Here is a 25,765-nt window from a genome sequence, read left to right on the forward strand (position 1 = left end):
TTTAAGGATTAATTTATTTATTTGAGAGAGAGGAAGAGAGCCATTCACATGAGTTGGGAGAGATGGTCACAGACGGAGAGGGGGAGAAAGAGAATCCCAAGCAGACTCCCTGCTGAGTACAGAGCCTGACTGGCCCTGAGATCCATGACCTGAACCCAAATCAAGAGCTGGTTGCTCAGCCAGCTGAGCTACCCAGGTGCCTCCAGTTTTCACCTTCTAGAGACATTTCTTCCTGAACCACCTTACAAGCTTGTTCTGAACTGGCTGCCCTTTCGGTTTGCTGTGTGGCAGTTGTCTTGAAGATTCTTTTTGCCTCTTCATCATATTTTTATCCCCATTTCTTATATCCTGTGCTGTTTTTTATTTTGGTATACTCCTTTGTTTTCATGCAGCTCTGGTGCTTCTGAGAAAAAGGATGTATGGGAGCAAAGAAATTACTTTCTTTAGACTTTCTATCCTAATTCTGAATTGATAGTTTGGCTCACATAGAATTACAGTTGAAAAGAAATTTTCCCACGTATTTTTTTAACATTATTGCTCTACATTTGTCTAATTTCCTTTATTAATATTAAGTCTAATACATTCTAACTCCTGATCCATTGTATGGTTTTTTTTTTTTTTCACTTTAGAAGCTTTCATGATTGTCTCTTTGTTTCTTGTATTCTAGATGTCCTCATAGTAGCCTTTGTGGTCCTTTTAATCCATTGTTCTGGGCACTTGATGGGCTCTTTTAATATGGAAACTTGTGTTTTTTAGTTAGTAAGAAATGTCGAATTATTTCCTTGATGATTTTTTCTTCTGCTCCATTTTCTATTTTCTTTCTTTCTTGCACTCTTTAGACCTGGATTGGTCCTCTACTTTTTTAATCCTTTCTTTCCTGTTTTTAATTCTGTGTGTGTGTATATGTGTGTGTATTTTTTCTAGGAAGTTCCTTCCATTTTTTTCAAATCATTCCTCATTTTCTTTCTTTCTTTCTTTTTTTTTTTTTTAACTATCTTTTTTCTGTTAACATATAATGTATTTTTAGCCCCAGAGGTAGAGGTCTGTGAATTGTCAGGCTTGCACACTTCACAGCACTCACCATAGCACATATCCTCCCCAATGTCCATAACCCAACCACCCTCTCCCTACTCCCTACCCCTGGCAACCCTCCAGTTTGTTTTGTGAGATTAAGAGTCTCTCATGGGGGAAAAAAAAAGTGTCTCTTACAGTTTGTTTCTCTCCCGATCCCTTCTTGTTTCATTTTTTCTTTCCCTATCCCCCAGCTCCCCACTTTGCCTCTCAAATTCCTCATATCAGGGAGAGCATATGACAGTTGTCTTTCTCTGATTGACTTATTTCACTCAGCATAATACCCTAGTTCCATCCACATTGTTGCAAATGGCAAGATTTCATTTCTTTTGATTGTTGCATAGTATTCCATCATACACACACACACACGTGTGTGTGTGTATATACCACATCTTCTTAATCCATTCATCTGTTGATGGATATCTAGATTCTTTTCATAGTTTGGCTGTTGTGAACATTGCTGCTGTAAACATTCGGGTGCATGTGCCCCTTCGGATCACAATGTTTGTATCTTTAGGGTAAATACCCAGTATTGCGATTGCCAGGTCGTAGGGTAGCTCTATTTTCAACCTTTGAGGAACCTCCATGCTGTGTTCCAGAGTGGCTGCACCAGCTTGCATTCCCACCAATGGTGTAGGAGGGTTCCCCTTTCTCCACATCCTCGCCAGCATCTGTCATTTCCTGATTTGTTAATTTTAGCCATTCTGACTTGTGTGAGGTGGTACAATTTTTTTTTTTTTTAAGATGTTATTTGTTTGTTAAAGAGTGTATAAGCAGGGGGAGTAGCAGGTAGAGGGAGAAGCAGTCTCCCTGCTGAGCAAGGAGCCTGAAATGGGACTCAATCCCAGAACCCTGGAATCAGGACCTGAGCCAGAGGCAGATGATTTTTAACCAACTGAGCCACCCAAACATCCCAAGTTTCTTCAGTTTTTTTTTTTTTTTAAAGATTTTATTTATTTATTCGTGAAGGAGAGAGAGCACAGGAAGGGGGAGTGGCAGGCAGAGGGAGAAGTAGACTCCCTACTGAACAGGGAGCCCGATGTGGGACTGGATCCCAGGACCCTGGGATCATGACCTGAGCTGAAGTCTCACTTAACTTAACTCACTTAGCACTTAACTGACTGAGCCACCCAGGAATCCCTTAAGTTTCTTTAATTTTATTTTTCAGTTCTTCTGTTGCCTTTTTCATTTTTGCTATATTTTAAATTTCTAAGACATTTTATTATAAGTGTCCCTTTTCCAGTCCTTTTTAAAAATAGCATCCTGATCTTTATGGATATATCTTTCCGTATTTCTAAAGAGTTTAAAGGTAGTTTTAAGATGTTTTTATCTCTATATAATCTATTTCTTCTAATTGACTTTTTTCTCTGTGTTTCATTTGGACTTTTTTTTGTGTAGACTCTTGCCTTTGATGTTTGGTGATCTTTGTGGTGTGGTGCTTATTATTTAACAGCAGACACAAAAAAAGTGATCGACTATCCTCTGTAGGTATAGGTAGGTATGGGTAGGCTTGGTAATCCCTTGGGGGAATCCCTAATGTTAAAATTAGATCCTTTCTCTTGGGCTAGTCATTTGCCTGAGATTCCTGCAGATTCCTTCCTGGAGAGCGTATACCTGGATGCCAGTGTTCTGGGAACTGAGTGGAGAAAGAGCTGGAATCTCACTTATTCATTATATAGATGGGCTTTTAATTAATTCTTGTTTTCAGTGTGTTATCCCTTTGCTCAGTGTGCTTGGTTTCTCCTAATCCAGAGATAATCTGTTTTATTTTCTTTAACAAGTAACCTCTAGCCTTTTGGACTTTTGTTAGTACTCTTTTTAGCTTGAACTCTATCCTAATTTCCAGAAGTACTTGATCGACCAGTTCCAAGCCTTTGTGCTGATGGGGCTCTGTAGATGCTTCTTAAGTCTCCCCATTGATTTCATTTATTCAGTTTTCCTCTCTGTTTTTTCAGTCTACTTCTTCATTTTGTTGTGCCTTTATAGTATCTTTCTGTTCCTACAGATTTTCCTTTTTGAAAAATTACAGTAGCAATACATGAGTACATTCTTGTAAAAATATTCAAGTAATACAAACAATAGAAATCCAAGTCCTGCTTTACTAGAATCCTGTTCTTTATCTGTCCCTGTTTAGTGTATCTTGCCAGACTTTCATCTGTACACATTTCATTATTGGTCTGTTGAGACCTAGTTTTTTTTTTTTTCCTATGTCTTTACACTGTCTTTCATATTTTTATTTTTTACTTAAATGGGACAAAAAATTGAAATTCATCTTAACTTGCTTTTCTGTTTGTTTTTTTTTCTTTTAAAGATTTTATTTATTTGAGAGAGAAATTTCGAGAACAAGCAGGGGAAGGGGTGGAGGGAGAAGGAGAAGCAGACTCCCTGGCAAGGAGAGAGCCTCTTGGCAGGGCTTGAGGGCTTCCACCTGAGTCAAGGCAGACACTTAACCGACTGAGCCACACAGGCATCACAAGTTTCTTTAGTTTTTTTTTGTTTGTTTGTTTGTTTTGTTTTTTAAGATTTTATTTATTTGTGAGAGAGAGTGTGTATGTGCAGGGGGAGGGGTGGAGGAGGAATGAGAGGGACTAGGAGAGAGAGAATCTTGAGCAGACTCCACGCCGAGTGTGAGCCCAATGTGCAGCTCAATCTCAGGTCCCGAGATCCTGACCTGAGCTGAAACCAAGAGTCAGACACAACAAGCCAAGCTACTTCTTTTTCTTTTTCTTTCTTTCTTTTCTTTTTTTGAAGATTTTATTTATTTATTTGCCAGAGAGAGAGAAACTGCGAAAGAGGGAACAGAAGCGGGGCGGGAGGGGGGTAGTGGGAGAGGGAGAAGCAGGCTCCTGGCTGAGCAGGGAGCCCAATGTGGGGCTCCATCCCAGGACCCTGGGATCAGGACCTGAGCCGAAGGCAGACGCTTAACCCGCTGAGCCACCTAGGCACTCCTTAACTTATTTTTCTTTGATTGTTTCTAAAGTTGGATGTCTTCTATGTGCTTGTTCCTTCATATTTGTTCTTGACTTGCTTGTGCATACCATTTGTTTTTCTGTTTTGATATTTGGCTATTTCTAAATAATTTGGTAGGTGTTGTTTTTGTAGTCTGGATGTTTTTCTTTTGTCTTCTGTACATTTTGAAAACATTTTCACCCAGTCTTGTTTATTTTTAACTTACCTTTGCTACCTTTTATTGTATAGGAATTAAATATATATTTTTAAAGATTTTATTTATTTATTTGACAGATAGAGATCACAAGTAGGCAGAGAGGCAATCAGAGAGAGAGAGGAGGAAGTAGGCTCCCTGCAAAGCAGACAGCCCGATGTGGGGCTCCATCCCAGGACCCTGGGATCATGACCTGAGCTGAAGCAGAGGCTTTAACCCACTGAGCCACCCAGGCACCCTGGAATTAAATATTTTTATTTAAATTATTAATATTCAATTTTAGACTTTTGGTTTTATTCTCTTTTAAAATGTTAAGTTCTGTAGAACTATACATGTGGATATGTTATTTGTAGCTCTTAGCAAATTTTGACTGAGAAATATGCAACCAGTGGTGGCTTAAATAAAATTGCTACCTTGGTTATTTTTCTCAAATAACTACAGATCTACTGGTTTAGAATGATTCTCCTGTTTTTTCTCTTGCAGTCATAACATGGCTGCCATATTTTTAGGCATCATAGCTACATTCAAAATAGGGGAAAGTGGAATAGGGTTGAGGCTTTTTTATTGGGAAAGCAAAAGCATTTCCAAAAGCCCTGCAGTTGACCTCTGCTTTTATTTCATGGGCAACACTAACTGCATGGGCAAGCTTTTCTTTCTTGGGGGGGGCGGGGCATGGGTGGGGGGGATGACCACATGGTATGGGGTGGGGAAGCGGGGGTGGGCGGGGAGAAGTGGTGGGATGGAGTGGGTAGGTGAAGATAGAAAAGGATAGGAAATAGTGGTTGGTCCTCCCACCAGTGATGTCTGTCATAATCTCCAGACTTTATGGAGAAGTTGAGAATATGTTGTTAAATGAAATTAAATTCTAGTTTTAGTCCCTAAATATTTTATATGTATTTTTTTTTTTTTTTTTTTTTTAGGATTCCAGTTCAGTTGTAGAGTGGACACAGGCCCCAAAGGAAAGAGGTCATCGGGGGTCGGAACATCTGAACAGTTATGAAGCGGAGTGGGACATGGTCAATACAGTTCCATCTAAAAAGAAACCACATACCACTGGAGGTATGAAGTAAATCTTTTGAAATCTTAAACTGATCTGCTACAATATAATAAAAATAAAAGTGCAGAGAAAATTCTTTAATGTTTCTCTATCACAAGGATGATTTGGTGCTTTAATACATTGAACTCCTATTTTAGTTATATTCCCTCTTCATATCTTTTTGTTGGTTGTAACTTTGTAAAAAAAAAAAAAAGTCCTTAAAAATACATATTCTGTTTTGTAGTTATTCATGGCAGAAAATAGAAACACTTTAAAAAATTGCTTTAGATTTCTCTCATGCACATTTTTCTAGCCTTAAAAAAAAAAAAAATCATGTTATTTCATCCTAAAGCACCAGGGGGAGATGGAGTATACCACTAAATCATACTGTTCTAACTTCAGTTCTTACTGAGACCTTGACAGCTCATTATAGTCTCCCATTTATGTATGTCCAGTGACTTTTTTCCTTTATGTATTACATGTGTATATTTAAATCTGTGTTGCTTTGTGGTGATAATTTACATGTAGATAACAAAAAAGAGCCAAGCTAACAGCCTGATAGAACATATATACTACACCAAATATGATTTAGATAGCCCATTTAATGATGTAGTCACATCTATTTGTGATTCCTTTAAAAATAGTAAATACTCATACAGAGTTAAAATGGTTTTTTTCCTTATTGATTAATTTGTGTTTTATAACTAAAAGGACATTTAATCTCTTGCTGACTTTAGTCTGAGTTTATGATTTATCCACATTTCCCAATTCAGAAAACCTGGCCAAAATTGGCTAGAATGTGTAATGCTACATTTATACATCATTGTTACCCAGTGAATCTGATTTTCATGTATGGCCTGGGGAATCATTCTCATATACAATAGTTAAACTTTGTACTATATCATTTCTTGGAAACAGTGGCAATTAAGAAGTTAATAGTAACTCATAAGCTTTTGGTGAATTAAAATCAGGTCATTCCGGTGTGTTGCTTTGGTTTTTGTTTTTTTCCTTTTTGGCATTCTTTTTCTATTGAAAGGGAAGGTTCTTACCAAAACAATACTAAGTGTTAAGATAAGACCACAGGGTTTTAGTATATTTAGCATGTGAAGTGATTTTTAACTGCTCTACATTAGATTTTCAGGATTAAGTTATATGAATTGTTCCTTTTTTCTTTGTTGTTGCCTAATATTGTTGATTTCTTGAAAATGAAAATGTCAGGCAATTGGAAAGAGCAAGGGAGTGAGTTTTCAGAATTCCATAAAAGAAAGAAGCATTACGTGTATGAGAAGAGCATAATCTGACAATAAACATCTTTTTAGATTAGCAGTTTTCAGCTTTGGCTGCACATTGAAATAACCTGGGGAGGTTGATATTTTTTAAAAAGTACTAATGCCTGTGTTTCATCCCAATGAATTAAATCAGACTCTTGGGATGGAAACTGGGCATTTGTATTTTTTTTAAATGCTGTCCTGTTGATTTTAATGTGCAGAACTGAGAACCTGTGTGTAACTGTGTAGTTTAGCAAAAAAACCACAGATGTAAATACTGCTTATATGGCTTGGCCATGCACTGTGACTTATAAAGAGCCTTTATTTATCAATTATTATAAAAGTTAAGGAGACATTTTCTTTTCTTAGTGTTGAAAAAAATTTATGAGTGTATACAGTAGTAGAAAATGGTATTGAACATAATATGGCCCAGTATACATACATGGCACGTATTTGTCAGGAGTTATGAAGTATAGTACATTCTATCCCATGCCATCCGTTCTTCCCCCAGACTATCTCATCCAATTATATCTCATAAAAAGTTCTTCCTAAAGGAGATACTTTCTGAACTTGATGTTTCAGAGTTCAAATTTATGCCATTATGAAACATTTTTATATGTTTAAAAAGCATTTTTTCTAATTTTATTCATCATTGTATAGTTTTCCTATTTTATACTTTTTACTTTTTTGTGTGACAAAGGAAATTGGGACAAAACTTAAAAAATTGACTATTAAAAATTTAACTTTCTTTATATTTTTTAAGAGTTTGTATTACAATTCTTTGTTTTCATATACCAGATTAAATGTTTTAAAAATGTTTCTTCCCAGAACAACAGACTACCATCATATTCTGTACACCCATCCAAATAAAATGTCATGTCCTTGGTGTTAATTCTGTTCAAGACATATAGGGACTTACTGAACTGTTTTAGTTTTACTCTTCTTCTGTTATGGCTAGTTGTCCCATGTCATTGTGTTGGCGATACTTCTTACATGTATTTGGCAACATCATTCATCAAAATAATTCATTTTTTTAAAGATTTTTATTAATTTGAGAGAGAGAGTATGCATTCAGGCACATGTATGGGAGGGAGAAGCAGACTCCCTGCTGAGCAGGGAGCCTGATGTGGGACTTGATCCCAGGACTCCAGGATCAGAAGCATGACCAAAGGCAGGTGCTTAACCAACTGAGCCACCCAGGTGCCACAGAACTAATTAGTTTTATTTACCTATTTAAGAGAGAAAGGGAAATTTTGAGTTAACTCGAATTTGTTAGTTTTCTTTTTGTAACCCTATTTTCGGTTAGGTATTGGTGGTAGACTAAATTGCAGGTTTCTTTAATGTTGACTTTGGTACTAGATTATTCATTTATTCATTGCATCTTTGAGTACCTGCTATGTGCTAGTTACTCTTCTAGGCATTGAGAATATAATTATGAACAAATTAAAGTTCTTATTCTCATGAAGCTTATTATGTTCAAGTACTAAAGGGGCTTCCAGAATTGACGTGTAATGTTTCTTTCATTGTTTATCAGAGCTTCAAGTGAGGAAATGTATAAGGCATTTTCTATTTCATATGTGATGTGTTTCTTCCATTAACATGGGAAAAATATGTGTAAAAGTTTTACTTTTGAATATGCACAAACTCCTGATAATTCATATAGCTTGCATGTATTTATATTTTTCATATGATTTTCTTGCATTAATTTATAGTCTTTCTATGTAATTTAAGAACTTAATTTTAAAAATTGTCTATATCTAGTTTTTCATTTGCTTTGAAAGTATTTTTAGTCTTTGCAAATAATCTAGTAGTCCTAAATACACTCACATGTAAATGATTCAGGAAGACATTGGAATTCTAGAATTTTCACTTTGATATTAGCTTGTAGTGGTGTTAAGAGCTCTGATATAAATTCCAGTGAAATATGATGTAGTCAAGTGGGCACGTGGCACTTAATCTAGTATCAGACTTAGGTGTGAGTGCATCATCTGAACTGTTATGGAACCTAGGCAGGATACTGTAGAGATAAATCATTTCATAGTCTTTCTGGACTTCTTTCAAATGATACTTAAGTGTCCATGAAATAGTGATAATGCATGTATTTTTTGTAGGTAGAGTTTCTGTACGCTGTAGATTTCTTTGTGTCATATTAGGAGATCTGTTTGTTGGAGCTGATGGAGCTATGGTCTTCCTGACTATTATAGGAAGGTGACATATATGCAGGTCAACATTGATCTACCCTTTTATTAAATTCTGTAAGCACGTATCTTCTATGCAGTTTATGTTTGTGGAGCTGATAGTGTGGAGTTGAGTTAAGATCTTGAATAACAGGATAGTGTAACTGTTCTTAGGAAATAACATTAGAGAAATGGATTTTTAAAATTTTGGAGATACGATATGCTTATGTCCAAGTTAAAATAGGTAAAAATGGCATTTTTGGATAGAAATTATAAGTAGTAGTGGGAAAGTAACATTTTTCCCCTAAGTTTTATTTATTTATGTATTTTTTAAGCTGCTTGTTATCAGGTATACTATTGTTCACAAACCTAAGTTTTTTTAATCTTCTGTAACTAGCCCTCAAACTCAGGAAATAATTTATGTTACTATAGTTTGGATTGAACTGAGGTCTTACTTTAGTAGATTGAATTTGTGGAAGATTGAATATATTCATTCTTTTTTCTTAAAAATATGGAATGCTTCACAAATTCACGTGTCATCCTTGCATAGGAGCCATGCTAATCCTCTCTGTATCGTTCCAATTTTATATATGTGCTGCTGAAGCAAGCACTGTATTCATTCTCTTTGAAGAACTCACAACTTAGTTATATTTTCATCCTCAACTCCCCACTGCTCTTTGGATTTTTGCAAATAAAATGTCTGTTGGTATATTTACTCCACTGTTATTATTTTTTTTGAAGATTTTATTTATTCATTTGACAGACAGAGATCAAAAATAGACAGAGAGGCAGGCAGAGAGAGAGGAGGAAGCAGACTCCCTGCTGAGCAGAGAGCCTGATGTGAGGCTCGATCCCAGGACCCTGGGACCATGACCTAAGCTGAAGGCAGAGGCTTTAACCCATTGAGCCACCCAGGCACCCTCCGGTGTTATTTTTTTATACCAGTGTATTTACCTTCACTCAGTGTAGTCTAGTAAAAATAATTGTAAAAGGAAGTGAGGAAGTAAAGGGTTTTTGTTTTATTTTTAATGACTCTCCAGGAGCATCATGCCATTTGTATTTGGCAGGGGATGGGGGGAGTGGGCTGTGGAAAAGAGTAACATTTATTGAGTATTTGCTATATAATTGGCACTATACTAATTAGTGAAAGGTATGATCTCTTTTAATTCTTAGAGTAACATTGGGAGGTAAGTATAATTATCTCCATTTTTACAGATGAAGAAACCAAGGCTCAGAGATTTTCACTTATTTGCTCCAGATCATTCAGTTAGTAAGATGGTGGTGCTATAATTTGAATCCAGCCCACATACTTCCAAAGCCATAGTCATTTTTGGACAAGCTTTTACTTGAAATAGAGATAATGTTTTTTTCACTTTGTATTGCAGTAAGATGATTATTTTCAGAACTATTCTTTTAAGAAAATGTATGTTCCCATTTCTAATACAGGTAGAAGCCATAGTAACGTGAATGCTATAGTCATTCTCTAGGTTCAACTATTATCTGTTAGGCAGTCATGAAGAGCGCTGTCAGTACCTTTTGAAAGGGTGAACAAAAATATTTTGCCCCACTTTCTTGTTTTTAAGATGCTCCAAGTCATAGAAATGGGAAAAGCAAATGGTCATTCCTGTTCAGTTTGACAGACCTGAAATCAATCAAGCAAAACAAAGAGGGTATGGGCTGGTCGTATTTGGTATTCTGTCTAAAGGATGACGTCGTTCTCCCTGCTCTGCACTTTCATCAAGGAGATAGCAAACTACTGATTGACTCTCTTGAAAAATATGTGGTATTGTGTGAGTAAGTATCAAATTATTTTCTACTTATTGAAACTGGATTGTTGTATTGGTCCCAAGACAGACAGTTTTTACTTGTCATTGGGCATCAGTGACCTGTGTGCAGACAAGGGCACAAGCAGCATTGTTCTTTCTTGGATATTGACTTCTTTGGATGAGTGGTTGAATAAAATTTTGCCATTTTGGTGCTTTGGATCTGCAACTTATCACCTTATTACTGTTCTAAAGAAAAGAGTGGTCCCATATTTTTTATACACATTTAAATGAATGATGATGCATCAGTAACTTATGGATTATATATTTAGGCAATTAACCTTTTATTACATATTGTCTGTTAAAGATAGAATTTTATTTGTAATGTTGTATATTTAAATACAGCAAGTCTAAGGCCTTTATAAAATTTTTATAGGTGTGGAAGATAGGGCTTTCTCACTTTCCAAAAATCTGGAATATATTTATATATATTTTATATATATTTTTGTGTGTGCATGTGTGTATACATATATATTTATTTATATATTTTATTAATTCATTCATTCATTCATTCATTCATTCACCTGTGTGCATTTATATTCTCATATTCTTTCTTGCTTTCACTTCCTACAAATATATATTGAGTATCAAAGCTCTGAGCACTGTGCTAGTTGCTTTATAGTTAGTAGTGAACATAACAGGCTGTTCCTGGATATCTCAGAGTTTATGGTTTTGTGAAGGATGCCAACCAGTAAATGGCAATAAAACTCAAGATGAAGTACAAGGTGCTTTGCGAGATCCTAGGAAGTGAAGAAGGTCCCTCATTCAGACTAGGGTTTGGGTGGGATTCAGGGAAGACTTTCTGGAGGAAGTAGTATCTGTGTTAGACCTGACAAATGAGTAAATGTTAGCACAAAAGAGAAGGAAATTAATTTAGAGGAAGAGATGTTTTAGATAGAGGGAAGAATATAAAACATGATGTAATCAGAACAGAGTAGTTGAATAACAGGTCTGCATACTGGGAGACAGAGGGAACCAAATTTAAAGATGAAGCTGGAGAGCTGAGTAAATGTCAGAGCATGAGGATCTTGTAAATCATTTTAGCTGTTTGTTCCAGTCATCTAGGTGAGATTATAGTAGCATGAATTAGGGGAGTGACAGGAAAGATAGATGTATTGGAGAAAAATATTTAGGGTTTGATTTTGTGATTGAGTGGTATGTGGACGTGAGAAGAAGGGATAAGTTGAGGTTTTTAGCTTGGGGAACTGTAGGGATGAGTGTTAACCTTATTAATAATGTCACTTTATAATAGTGTAATATATCTAAATTTAGATTATATAAATATAGTGGTCATCCAAAAGTTGGAAAATATTGGCTGTGTTTTCTGATACGAAATTCTCCCTCCTGCCATCTTGAACATCTCTGGCTGGCACTAGGTGTAGATTGGTACCAATATCCGTAAGAAAGTTAGGCCTGGTTGGCAGCATGTGGGTCTTGAATCTTGAAGTGGGAAGCTTTGAATAGGTTACCACCTGGGGGTGGTGGTAGGGGGTTTAAGTAGATTTTAAGAGGGGCATGATTAGAGCAAAAGGTTTGGTTGTTGAATAGCAGGTGTTAAAGGCTTGGGGGGTTTAGTACTATAGCAAGTTCTGTATCGGTCAGTGTTGTGTTGTAACTGTCAGAATAGAGTTCATTCAATTTGAGACCATTGATGAAAGCATAATGTTGAGGATGAAATGGTAGTTCCTCTCTACCCTTTACTGGTGTTTACCTTGGAGAACCAGGGTTGGTGTTAAATGTACTAGACTATACTGTATAGAAAAGATGACCAGTGTGTATTGAGAGGGATCAGAGAGGTATGAAGAACATTAGAAGGATGTGGAGATTTTACTTACAGAGGAGGAGTTTTGGTGCAACATTAAATAAAATCCAAACTTACTAGGGTTGATGGTTAAGTCTCACCTCATGCTGTTCTCTTTTATATTCTAGCCACATACTTTCTTTCCGTTCCTGAAACATACCAGACTCTTGAGTTAGGGTCCTGTATGTAGGCTGTGTTCTTTTTGTTTGTTTGTTTTATTTGTTGCCTGGACTATTTTTCTCCCTTTCTGATCCTGATCTCAGTTTAATGTCACTTCCTCAGAGAGGCTTATCTGGATACCCCTCCCATGTAATGTAGGTTCCCACCCCAATTTCTTTTTCATTGTCTCATTTCCTTGTTTGCATCATAATTCTTAATAGAATAATGTTAACTCTTTACTTTTTAAGTATTCTACTCTAGAATGTATGCCCACAAAAGCAGAGATTACATCTGTTTTGTTTACATTAGGTTCCTAGCCACAGTACCTGGCACATAATATCTGCACAATAAATTTTAGTGGAATGAATAAATGGCATAGTACTTAACCAGTTCTACAAATAATTTTGAAAGAGTTGTTATAAGAACTATACCATGGATTTGTTTTGTATGACTCCAAAGAGCAATTAGAAGAAACAGGTTGTAGCTCAGGGATTAGAGAGTTTTGTATCCTGGATGGGTTCAGTGATAGACTCAGCAATCACTTAGGTGCTTTTGAGAGTATGTGTACCTTGAATGTGTGTTGGTGGTGTTTTAATGAGGGTTGTAAATGAAACTTCTTTACAAATGCAGAAAAGGAAACAAAAGTAAGGAGCAAATATAGGAATCAGATGATGGTAAAAATATCATTATTGGTGAGGTTTAGATGTGCAGCGTCATAATAATTCACTCCAATGTAATTTTGAAGTCACTTGGTTATCATTTTTGAACAACTACAGGTCTTCCTATTGAGGATAGACCGATAGATGTGAATGAAAGCAGACTGGAAAGCCCCTTCTATGTTGGTAGGCAAATCCAAGAGAGAGAGAGAGAGAGAGAGAGAGAGAGAGATGCGTGCGCACCTGGAAAGGATAATTTATGCCAAGCATGCACCTAACTCTCTGCTGATCTCAGTATCAGATATATCCTAGCAAAAAGGAGAGTTTAATAGAAGTTCATCTTTCCATTTAAATACAGGAAGCCATGGGAATGGTGTTCCTCCATATATATATATAAATATTACATATATACATTTAATTTTTTATTCAACAGGTTTATTTTTGAGGACCTCTTACGTTCTAGACACTCTGTGCTAACTTGCTGGAAAAAGCAATAAAAAAAAATATGGGCTCTGCCTTCATGAAGTCTGTACTATTGTGGGAGAAACAGACATTACTTATGCAAATAAATTTAGCATTTTAGCTGCAATAAATACTCCAAATAAGAGATGTGTAGAACTGTAACAGCATAGAATAGGATATTTTTAAAGTTGTTTTGTGTGTCAGTAGTAATTGAACTCTGAGAGAGAATGAAATTAAGGGGAGGATAAAATGGGACATGATGTCCGCATCAGTGATTAACTGCAACCTTTAATGACCTGGTCAAAGAGAAGAACTAACAAAGGAGAATGAACCCCCCCCCCATACCTGTTCTTTTGTCTTTTCCTTTTGAGCTTTGTTGTTCAATTTATGGTCAACCAGGGTTATGGCCATTCTTGGTGGGCGGGGGGGGGGTGGGGTGGTTGTCGGGGTGGTGGTAGAGAGAGATGGCCTAAAGTGAGTTCTTCAAAAACCACTGCTAATACCAGCCACTTTTCTTTGATACTGGGGGCTAATTTATTCTTTGTCCCCTAGATGGTCTGAAATATATAAAAATAATTTATCAGATATTTTATCTCCAAGGCCCCTCTGTATCCTAAGCTGAAAATAAATTCTTCCTCTTCTCTTTCCCATCATAAACTATACCCAATTATATTGCACGATAGAACTCACCAGAGATCATATGTTGAGCCTAAGTGGTAGAATATAGATACTCCAAATAAATTGTCATTGACATTAAGAAAATTCCATATTTGTGTAAACCATCTCTGTCAAATTCTTAGGGAAATATTAAAGATCCTTATTCTTTATTTCCTTAGTTGTGATCTAAATAAATGGAATTCTCAATTAAGTTGAACTCCAAAGAAATGAAAATTCCCAAGTATTCTTGGTTTTTCACTCTATTAGATGTTAGCCACGGCAATCTCATTTCCTGTTCCCAGAGCAGTTATTTCAAGCAAAATCATGTTTCCAGAGTCACATTCCTGAGGCCAGAGATTGTTGTAGAGACTAGAAGGAAGAAGAATAGTGCCAGAAAACCTTGGTTTCTGCAGCCTGACTGGGGTGCCAAGCAGTCTAAGCCAGGGTCACCCTTCTTGTCTTCTTTTCAATTCAGAACCAACAGAGAGAGTCAGACCATATTCTCGTTTGTCTCTGGTTAACTTAGATTGCATAATGCGTTTGCATTTGTGACCATCTTCTCTTCCTAATACTGCCCTAACGAATTAAGGGCCTTAGCATACAGATTAATGAAGTCATGAAGTCCTAGGGATGTGCAGCCTTATAAGAGAGAGAATGAGGCTGGGCCAGCTGTGCACCCATAGTTCCTTCTTTCATTCTCATCAGCTGGATCAGGGAGTGCAAAATAAGCTAGCTTCTTGAGACCTGTTATTTCTCAAATGGTTCTTTTATCTCCTGGGAAAAACATGTTGTCCTTTTTATTCATGTTTGTTAGTGTTCTTTGATTTATCACCATTTAAAATATGATACTTGGGTAAAGAATGAATCATAAATTTATGTTAACCTTTCTGGAACCAAGTTGGTTGCTAGGATATGAATGAGGGTTGTGATATGAAGGTTCCATTAAAATTACTTTATATATTGGGCTATTTTTACGTTAATGTATAAGCAGTAGGATATTTCCTAAAAAGCCAGATTGGTTGTAACACCATTTATAAGATTAGGTTATAAACCTCATTTATTCCCTTTGGATTATATGGATAAAATGAGTAAGAATATATATATATAGTTTTGTTGTGAATATTCTGTACTTTTTAATTTTATCATCTTTTTTGATTGATAATAGCCTTTGCAGTGATATTTTTATTTCTTTAGTTTTCCATATTGGTCATTCTCAGTAGCAATGGAAAATAGTTAACCACTACATCTCAGCACACAAAATATTCTTTAACTGTTATCATTCCTGAATTTATTCTGAGGTCTTTGAGAGAGGCTCACTCCAGAGTCTGGGAAATACTTCTCAGTTTTCAGTGGATATATTTCTATAGTTGTGATATTAGACAATGGTTTTCTTTAAGCTCTTTAGTAGGCTCTAATAGAATTACTGATGTTAACATCATTAAAAGTTCTGTCTTGCTGCTGCGATGAGTTTGAAAGTCTTGAATAATGTCATAAGATATCAACTTCCAGAATCCATTATATTTCCAGAATATGTACATACAAATCCATAATATTTGTGATCTTTCCAAATTAAATCAGTGTGATACCCTGGCAGGTGGAAACATAACAATATTCTGGAATACGGCACCCCTCCTTTTGATGAGCTGTGCAATTGCCTAGCAATATACAGCTTGTCCTTTGACTCATGTACTTTTTTTTTTTTTTAAGATTTTATTTATTTATTTGACAGAGAGCGATCACAAGTAGGCAGAGAGGCAAGCAGAGAGAGAGGAAGGGAAGCAGGCTCCCTGCTGCTCAGGGAACCGGATGCGGAGCTCGATCCCAGGACCCTGAGACTATGACCCGAGCTGAAGGCAGAGGCCTAACCCACTGAGCCACCCAGGCACCCCGACTCATGTACTTTTTAAAAATGTTTTTGTTGACTTCCTAAGCGAAGGGCAACTAAGTCTTAAATTTCTTATATCTTTTTCTCCTAGAGCTTTCCCAGCCCCTCATTAAAGAGCATTGGGTATAAAAAGTGAAATACTTTCTTTTTATTAATTTTTAATTTTTTAAAAAATTTTCCTTTTATTTATTTGAGAGATAGCACGAGCAGGGGGAGGGGCAGAAGGAAAAGGAGGAGAAGGACAAGCAGATTCCCTGCTAAGTGCAGAGCCCAATGCGGGGCTTGATCCCAGGATCCCAAGATCATGACCTGAGCCGAAGTTGGACACTTAATCAGATGAGCCACCCAGGGATCCCTAAATACTTTCTTCTTAAAAGAGTATCTGTGAGAAGATGTAGTATATATACATATACAATGGAATACTATGCAGCCATCAAAAGAAATGAAATCTTGACATTTGCAACAGTGTGGATAGAACTAGAGGGTATTATGCTGAGCGAAATAAGTCAAACAGAGAAAGATAATTATCATAAGATCTCCCTAATATGAGAAATTTGAGAGGCAAAGTGGGGAGTTTGGGGAGTAGGGAAGGAAAAAATGAAACAAGATGGGATTGAGAGGGAGACAAACCATAGGAGACCCTTTTTTTTTTTTTTTTTGTAAGATTTTTATTTATTTATTTGAGAGAGAAACAGTGAGAGAGAGCATGAGCGAGGAGAAGGTTAGAGGGAGAAGCAGACTCCCCGTGGAGCTGGGAGCCCGATGCGGGACTCGATCCTGGGACTCCGGGATCATGACCTGAGTCGAAGGCAGTTGTCCAACCAACTGAGCCACCCAGGCGTCCCAGAGACTCTTAATTTCACAAAACAAACTGAAGGTTACTGGTGTCGGGGGGAGTAGGTTGGGTTATGTACACTGGGGAGGATATGTGCTATGGTGAGTGCTGTGAAGTGTGTAAGCCTGATGATTCACAGACCTGTACCCCTGGGGCTAATAATACATTATATGTTAATTATAAAAAAAAACAAAACTAAAAAGCAACACATGGAATGGGAGAAGATATTTGCAAATGACAGATCAGATAAAGGGCCAGTATTCAAGATCCATAAAGAATGTATTAAACTCAACATCCAAAAAACAATCCAGTCAAAAAATGGAGAGGAGACATGAACAAACATTTCTCCAAAGAAGACATACAAATACCCAGCATCCTGGAATCTAGCCCCACATCTGGCTCTCTGCTCAGCAGGAAGCCTGCTTCCCTTTGTCTCTCTTTCTGCCTACCTCTCTGCCTGCTTGTGATCTCTGTCAAATAAATAAATAAAATCTTAAAAAAAAAAAAGGAAATACTATCTTGTACACTTGAAACTAATATAACACTGTTAACCAGATGGAATTTAAAACTTTTATTAAAAAAAAAAAAGTATCTGTGGTTGCTTCTTTCCATCACTAGTTTGTTTAATGAGTACAGTTTTAAATCTGGAGCCATAATAACTATCTGAGCCCAGATTGCTGAAGGTTGCATATTTGTTCCCTTCCTTTTTTTTTCCCCTTTCCTTTCCTTTTCTTTCTTTCTTTCTAAAGATTTTATTTATTTCACAGAGAGTACAAGCAGGGGGAGTGGCAGGGAGAGAGAGAAGCAGGCTCCCACAGAGCAGGAAGCCTGATGTGGGGCTCGATCCCAGGTCCCTGGGATCATGACCTGAGCTAAAGGCAGGTGCTTAACTGACTGAGCCACCCAGGCATCCCATTTGTTCCCCTTCTCTATGCATAGCCAGTGTTTTGATTTTGATGACCAATTTTTATTTGGATTTTAAATAAATAATTTGACTTAATTTATTGTTGGAAATAAAATAATAACCATAGTTCCAGCTGTACTGTGCTAGGAAAATGTATCTTGCTATGTTAGTTACTTTTTCTGGTGCTATATTTAAAGGATTTATTAAAAAATGCCTTGTGGAACTATATAAGTCTTCATATTAAGCACAACCCCAGTATTCAGTGTTCAGAAAAATGACATTTGATGAAAATTGAACATTTTAAAAGTCATTATTTTTTTCTTACCTCAAATGACTCAACCTCATCTCCTTTTAAAAAGCCAAGGGGCTTATTAAGTTACCGTTGTCTCTGAAGATCAAGCGTTGTTGTGAATGTGTAAGAGTAAGATCCTGCTTTGGCGTTCATATCCCCTCCAGCATTGCTGTTGCTTCCTGTTATGCTAGAATTGAGAAGAGATAACTGTTATTAAAGTTCTTATCTCAAACATTTATAATAAACTAGAAGTAGATAGCCACAACATAACACATTTAAGCTCTATTTTAAACACAGAAAAGTTGTGTGAACTTACTAAGTTATAAAACTTATTGAATAGAAAAAAGACTGGATAATTAATCTGATTACTTGAAATTCACTGTCTATTTAGAAAACATTTATTCTGCAGTTATTAAGAAATGTGAAGAAAAACTTGCTTCTAGAGCTTAATAAGCAAGAAATAAAAACATAGTTACCTTAACAACATTTATAATTTATAACCTTGTTAAATATGTTCGTGTGTGTGTGTTTATAATTATGGTTAGCATAACTAATGATCTTTAAAAAAATATCTGTGGGGCACCTGGGTGGCTCAGTGGGTTAAGCCGCTGCCTTCGGCTCAGGTCATGATCTCAGGGTCCTGGGGTCGAGTCCCGCATCGGGCTCTCTGCTCAGCAGGGAGCCTGCTTCCCCTCTCTCTCTCTGTCTGCCTCTCCGTCTACTTGTGATTTCTCTCTATCAAATAAATAAAATCTTTAAAAAAAAATATCTGTTTTATCTTGTGGTTTTAAAATATGTTATATTGCAGTACTATCAAGCTGTGGAATGAAGTTGGAAACCCTTTCAAAATAGGACATTAAAGTGGGCTTTAACTTTCTCTAATTTTTACGATAATAAAGACATAATGATTGTAAGGTTTCCTACTATAAGTATAAACAAAAACTTGGGTTCATTACAATTTAGTCCTCTTGGCTTTACCCAGAATAAAATTACACTTCAACTCTTTTATATTTGTTAATTTAATATTTCATGTTTCATGTAGTTTTAGAGCCTCTTTAAGGTAGTTACCAATTACTTGCTAATATTGTATTAATGGGAAACAGTTCTAGAATTGGACATTTGAGTTTTGGGATTTTTGTTGTTAAGGAAAAGTAACTAGGCATTAATAATTCTTCAGGTAGTAATTAATGCAATGTGCTAGTATTTTCTACAGATCCCTTCTTTTATTACAGATCTCCACAGGATAAAAGAACACTTCTTGTGAATTGTCAGAGTAAAAGTCTTTCACAGTCTTTTGAAAATCTTCTTGATGAACCTGCATATGGTTTAATACAAGTATGTTTCTTAATCTGTTTTGTATTTATCTGTTAATCTGACATTTCATATACCTCCTACCTCTCACTTTCTTGTTTATACTTCGTTGTTTATACAGAACAACGCGAGTGTCTCTGTGTGTAACATTTATGGAAATATTCTCTAATTTTTATAGAAATAATACGCTTCATATTATTTATAAGACTCAGGAACTTCCTTGGTTCTTAGTTACGCTTAAGGCAATTTCCCTCCTTATTGTAATACTGAAATTGGACATTAGTAGATTTTTATTATCATAGCTTTTACTGACTAGGTGCACTGTCACTTGGTAAGCCAGTTTGAATTCATTAATGATAAACTTGGTAAAAAATATGGTTTGAATTTTTATTTTCAAATTTAAATAGGTTCATTTGGGGTAATGATAAACTAATTGCCCCTTAAGTATTTGAGTATATTCTTACATTTGGCTAAAAATATGCACTTAACACAGAGAGAAATAAAGTTAATTTGTTTTTCACTCAAATTTTTATGTAAACTAATGAAATGGTTGTTTATTTATTCACTCAACAATGAGTGCTTACTCTGTCCCAGGTATCTTCTTGCTTCTGAAGATAACAGGATAAAAGGGGAACTTCTGAGGAAGGAGAACAAGATAGATAAACACTGATTAAAGTAAAAAATTAGGGAACAGTTTTTGTTGTGAAAATAATCATTAAAAGACCTTTAAAAAGTAGCTGTTTTTGATAAATATGAATAAATAGGCAGTTTGGGATTTAGAAGGAACCCTAGCAACAGAAAAATCTTTTGCTGTTTTCCAGGGCAGCACTGTCCAGAGCAGATTACACTCATTGGCACGATTTATTAATCATATCATTAGATTAAAATGTCAGCTAATATTTAAATATTGTGAACTTTAAAACTTAGCTGTAGATTATTTTCTGGTGGACTAGTGTGGTTCTGCACACTTTAAGAAATATTTTTTTTGTAAAGGCAGGACTACTAGACAGAAGAAAGCTGTTGTGGGCCATTCATCAATGGAAAGTAAGCACTGCATATTTGTGATGTATGCAGATTGAATAAAGCCTGCAAATCATTTGTTCATCTGCAGTTCGATCAGTAGCATTACCTTGCTGTGTAATACTCTGTTTTAACCAAATGAGAAGATTGGCTTAGAAAATATAAATTCTTCCCAGAAAAAAAAATTTTTTTAAATAATCCTAGAACGCTCTATTTTAGTTCTGATTTCCCCCCTTTAAAAAAATGTGGCCTTTTGCCTACTGTAAGATATTTTTATTCTTCATTTGAATTAATGGTGCTAATATTTTTCTTCTTACTACATAGAAAATTAAAAAGGATCCTTATACAGCAACTATGGTAGGATTTTCCAAAGTCACAAACTACATTTTTGATAGTTTGAGAGGCAGTGATCCCTCTACACATCAACGACCGCCTTCAGAAATGGCAGATTTTCTTAGTGATGCTATTCCAGGTTTAAAGATAAATCAACAAGAAGAACCAGGATTTGAAGTCATCACGAGAGTGAGTGAAGATTTTTATTAATATATTATTATAACTCTTAGATTTTTAACAGGAGATTTTAAACATGTACTGAATGTGATAAGAATAGAAAACTCAATTTTGGTTATATCTGCCTCTTATAATCCTTATAACTTTTTTGCTAACTGATATATCTAACACTTAACACTTGTTCTGCCACCAAATTCTTGGGTTGTTCATCGATTACTGCTTATACTTTCTGTTTGTTAAGTTGGATCTCTTTTCTTTGATTACTTTTTGATAATAGTGAGCAGATTGTTTCATTGAGTGCATAGCAGTGAGTGAATAGTGAGCATTACATATTGTTCCTAGTTCTGTTCCTAATTTATGTTTTCTCAGTAGGGATCAGCAACAGATAGAACTCTATTCTAGGGCTTTTATGCTTAGGTGAATCTTTTCTTTTTTTAAGTAAGATGGATCTTGGCCCTGAATTATGGCAAACTTTTATATGCTCAACAAAACTTTTGTATTTGCTATAATTCTAGGCTCTACATAGTTAGAACATTATAAATATCTAAATTGTAATATTTAAAGGCTTATCTTGCAAATGGCATTTTAAATTACCAACATCTATTAATTGAATTAAAAAAACTGTAGAAAATACCAAGTGGAGCTAATGGACCATAACTCAGTTCTGAGAGCTACAAATTTTAGTTTGGAAGAAAAGCTAATTTTAGAATATTAAGAGTGGAATAATACTGTCTTTTTAAATAATACAGCATAGCATTTAATTTGAAGGGTCTCTTATGGAATTTACATGTTGAATGTTTTGTACTTAAATAATTAAAACTCAAAATAGCAAATGTATTCTGGTCTCTGAATTTATAACCCTGTTATTTGTATGTTTTGTAGGAAGGAAAATGTATGAGATGCTATTAAAGTTCTTAAACTAGACATTGGAAAATAAGGGAAGATACTAGAATGTTAGAACTTATGCCTGAGTAATAAATAGTATTTTAGTTATGGGTTCCATGTACCTTGATATAATTTCACTGTTTAAAACTGTACTCCATATTGCTTATCTTCTATTAGATTGATTTGGGAGAACGACCTATTGTTCAAAGGAGAGAGCCAGTATCACTGGAAGAATGGTCCCAGAACATTGATTCTGAAGGAAGAATTTTAAATGTAGATAATATGAAGCAGATGATATTCAGAGGAGTAAGTACCTTAATGAGGATATTTGAAACTGCTTATATTTAATTTTTCTTTTTTTATGGGAAGTGTGGAGGTAGTCAAGGAATGAACTCCCTTTTTCGGGAATGAACTCCTTTTTGATGAATGATGCCTTAAAATCCCTTAGGACAGTGTGAGATCCTTGTGATGCCCCTTAAAGGTTGGGTGGGAGTTGAGGACGAGATACCATTAAACCTTAGGGAGGAAGAGTCTTCCTTACTTGAAGTTCTGTGGGTAAGACGAAGAAGGAATGTATACCCAGTGGTCATTGCCTTATCTAATAAGTATCGAATTTAGAAAGACTAATCAGTCCTGCTGCCTTCTGTATAATCTGTATACTCTGCAAAGCTTTCTGGCAGCTGCTTACATCTTCAGCATCTAGAGATGAAAAACAGGTTAGTATTCACTGAAATGAGCTATTTTATTTGTAAAACGCTCTCTCAAATATTAGTCTCCCTATATATTTATATGCAAGTTTTATGAACTTAAAGTATTGCGTTCTTTTTTACAAATGTGCTTAATATGCATGTTTTCTTTAGGGACTGAGTCATGCGTTGAGAAAGCAAGCATGGAAATTTCTTTTGGGTTATTTTCCTTGGGACAGTACCAAGGAGGAAAGAATTCAATTACAAAAACAAAAAACGTAAGTAAGATCTTCTGTGTGTTGATCAAAGAAATTCAGATAACTCACCCATACAAATTAGTATAGAGCTTCTAGATGATTATTTTAAACAGATGAAGGTATGGGAAAATAATTTTATTTTCATCTATTTATTTGAAAAATCATGAGCTCTGTACTTACTCAATCTAGTCATTTCAAACACTCACTGCAGTTGTGTTGGTGAATACATGGAAAGATGGTAAAAAAAAATTCCATTTCCCTTGTGAAAACATTTTTGCATACTTGAAAAATAATTAGATAGGGATTTTTAAATGTCATTCATACTTATTTTTATAATTTATTATGAAATTATAAAAATGTTCCATAAGAAGTATGTTTACTATTTAGGTTAATTAGCTTTAAATTATTTTCCTGGTACTCTTGTAGCATAAACTAGTCTTTCGGGGTTTTTTTTGAAGACTTTTCTATTTTTACGTAATTCCTCAGACTTGAAACTTGGACAAACTTCCCAGGTTTTAATTCCCAGTTCATTAGTCTAGCCTATGATTTAAAGCACACCCTGAATCATTATGTGCATATTTAAACTTTCAGACAATCCTTTCTCTTTCAGCACATTTGCCAGTTCTTTTTTATTTTATTTATATGAGAGAAAGAGAGTGAGAGAGAGAGAGAGAGCACCGACCAGGGCGGGGAGACAGAGGGAGAAGCAGACTCCCCACTGAGCAGGGAGCTGGCCTTGATCCCAGGACCCTGGGACCGTGATCTGAGCTGAAGGCAGACACTTAATTGACTGAGCCACCCAGTTGCCCCAATTGCCAGTTCTAAGACATTTCATATTAACAAGCTTGTGAATAAACTGGCTAGAAAATGGAAATCTTATGGCATATTAAAAACCCCCAGCAATTTGTAGATTTGTATTTGTAATTATTCAGAAACTTTAGTCATTAAAATACTTAATAACTAGAATAATTTTAGGAATCATTTTAAGGACTGAGGTAAATGTTTTCTTAAAATCAGATCCAAATAAATTATTCTGGTAGTTTAAGCAAAGTTTATAGTATGTATAAGGTTATTTAATTTTTCCTTTGTTTTCACATACTTATTGTAACTTTAAACATTTCACTATCATATTTATAACCTCACAGCTCACTAGCATCATAAATGCTTTGATACATTGTTAATAGGAAAACCCAGTCACAATTTTTAAAAATACCGTGTTCATAGCTTTTTTTGGTATAAAATTGTTTTCGGTAGTGATGAATACTTCAGGATGAAACTACAGTGGAAATCTGTCAGCGAAGAACAAGAGAAGAGAAATTCGAGGTTAAGAGATTATAGAAGTCTTATCGGTAATTTTTTCATACTTTTGGAAATGCCTGAGGGGGGTTTATAATGAAGTCTTGTTAAGATTTAAGAAGTGAAGATATATGTGAGCTAGGGCTCAAAAGAGATATTGCCATTGGAGAGTACATTAGAATGTGTGTTGGATGTTCTTGGTTGTTCATTTTCCAATAGGAATATGAAGTCGGTCAGTGTAAGTGCAGATATATTTCGTTTCCAGTTCCAAATGTGAATTTAAAAAAGGTTTATTTGCTTATGGAATTAATTTAATTAAAACATTATTATCTCTCTTAATTCAGTAAGTTTATGTTTATTGATTGAAAAATTAGGAACTATAGACCAGCAAAAAGAAGAAAATAAAGTTTAGTTTTGTTTCTGTCATCCAGAGATAACTATAGTTAATAGACATTGGTTTATATCCCTCCAAACCATCTCTAAATATATGCATATATTTCATTTTTTTAATAAATGACTTCAGATAACAAATTTTTGTTAGTGTTTGAGAATTGTATAACTATTATATGGGAGTAACTATTTAATAAAAAAGAGATGCTTGACAGAATTTTACATTGAAAGAATTAGACTTATTTCTAAAGAGTGAGTACTGGGTTACCTAGCTGTTATGATAAAAGCCAGGTTGGTATAAGTTATTTAGAGAATGCATATTTACTGCTGTACATGTCTCTAAGTTTTTGTTGATAATCTCCATTTTACAAAAGAAAACTGAACCATTGAAAGCATAAATGACTTGTTCAGGATCACATAGTGGCAGTACCCAATTTTAATACTCTTAACTATCTTGTTAGCTAGTAGCCTCTATATAGTTTTAGCATAACTTTGGATAGTAGCGGAACTTATTTTTAAAATTCTGATAATTGCTTTTGGATTTATTTATAGCTTCATAAATAAAAATGGGGGATGTTTTTACCACCATGGTTAATACTACCTTCCCATGGAAGAAGAAAAATCTCTGAATTATGGTTAGAAAGTGCAACATAACCAGTTTGGTAGCTTTTTTCCCCTGTTTTTTAAAGATTTTACTTAGGGACACCTGGATAGCTCAGTCATTAGGCATCTGCCTTTAGCTTAGGTCATGATCCCAGAGTCCTGTGGTTGAGCCCGTATCAGGCTTCCTGCTCAACGGGGAACCTGCTTCTCCCTCTCCCCCAACTTGTGTTCTCTCTCTCTTCCCTCTCTCACTCTTTCTTTGTCAAATAAATAAAATCTTAAAAAAAATTATTTATTACAAAGTTGGGGGGATGGGGGAGGAGGCAGAGGGAGAAGCAGACTCCCCACTGAGCAGGGAGCCCAATGATGAGCTCAGTCCCAGGACCCTGGGATCATAACCTGAGCTGAAGGTAGACACTTAACTGATTGAGCCACGCAGGCACACACACCCCCTTTTAAAAATGATTATTTTAGAGAAAATGTGAACAGGTGAGAGGAAGGGCAGGGGGAGAGAGAGAATCCTGAAGCAGATTCCCTGCTGAGCTCAGGGCCATTGTGGGGCTTTCCCAGGATGCTGAGATCATGACCTAAGCCAAAATCAAGAGTCAGCTGCTTAAT

General features: G+C 35.6%; 1 protein-coding gene and 1 non-coding gene across 5 annotated transcripts in view; one reads left to right on the forward strand and one right to left on the reverse strand.

The window, feature by feature from the left end:
- Positions 1 to 25,765, forward strand: part of TBC1D15 (TBC1 domain family member 15) — a 75,453-nt gene that overhangs the window by 25,616 nt on the left and 24,072 nt on the right. For 2 of the 4 annotated variants that reach the window (XM_004752420.3, XM_045072899.1), the window contains exons 4-11: positions 5,155 to 5,293; positions 10,299 to 10,509; positions 19,422 to 19,524; positions 20,494 to 20,544; positions 20,845 to 21,042; positions 22,093 to 22,221; positions 22,776 to 22,879; positions 24,113 to 24,207. In XM_004752420.3, the coding sequence (XP_004752477.1) occupies positions 5,155 to 5,293; positions 10,299 to 10,509; positions 19,422 to 19,524; positions 20,494 to 20,544; positions 20,845 to 21,042; positions 22,093 to 22,221; positions 22,776 to 22,879; positions 24,113 to 24,207 (1,030 nt within the window). Of the gene's footprint in view, positions 1 to 2,461; positions 2,566 to 5,154; positions 5,294 to 10,298; positions 10,510 to 19,421; positions 19,525 to 20,493; positions 20,545 to 20,844; positions 21,043 to 22,092; positions 22,222 to 22,775; positions 22,880 to 24,112; positions 24,208 to 25,765 lie in introns of those variants that run through there. The other 2 variants (XM_045072901.1, XM_045072900.1) reach the window with 2 other exon arrangements.
- On the reverse strand, positions 9,221 to 9,326 carry LOC123390114. Its single transcript, XR_006604740.1, has one exon. It is a non-coding gene; the product is annotated as a U6 spliceosomal RNA (small nuclear RNA).

The sequence above is a fragment of the Mustela putorius genome, unplaced genomic scaffold, assembly GCF_011764305.1.
Source record: "Mustela putorius furo isolate JIRA1106 unplaced genomic scaffold, ASM1176430v1.1 tig00537227_pilon_pilon_pilon, whole genome shotgun sequence".
Classification (NCBI taxonomy): Eukaryota; Metazoa; Chordata; class Mammalia; order Carnivora; family Mustelidae; genus Mustela; species Mustela putorius.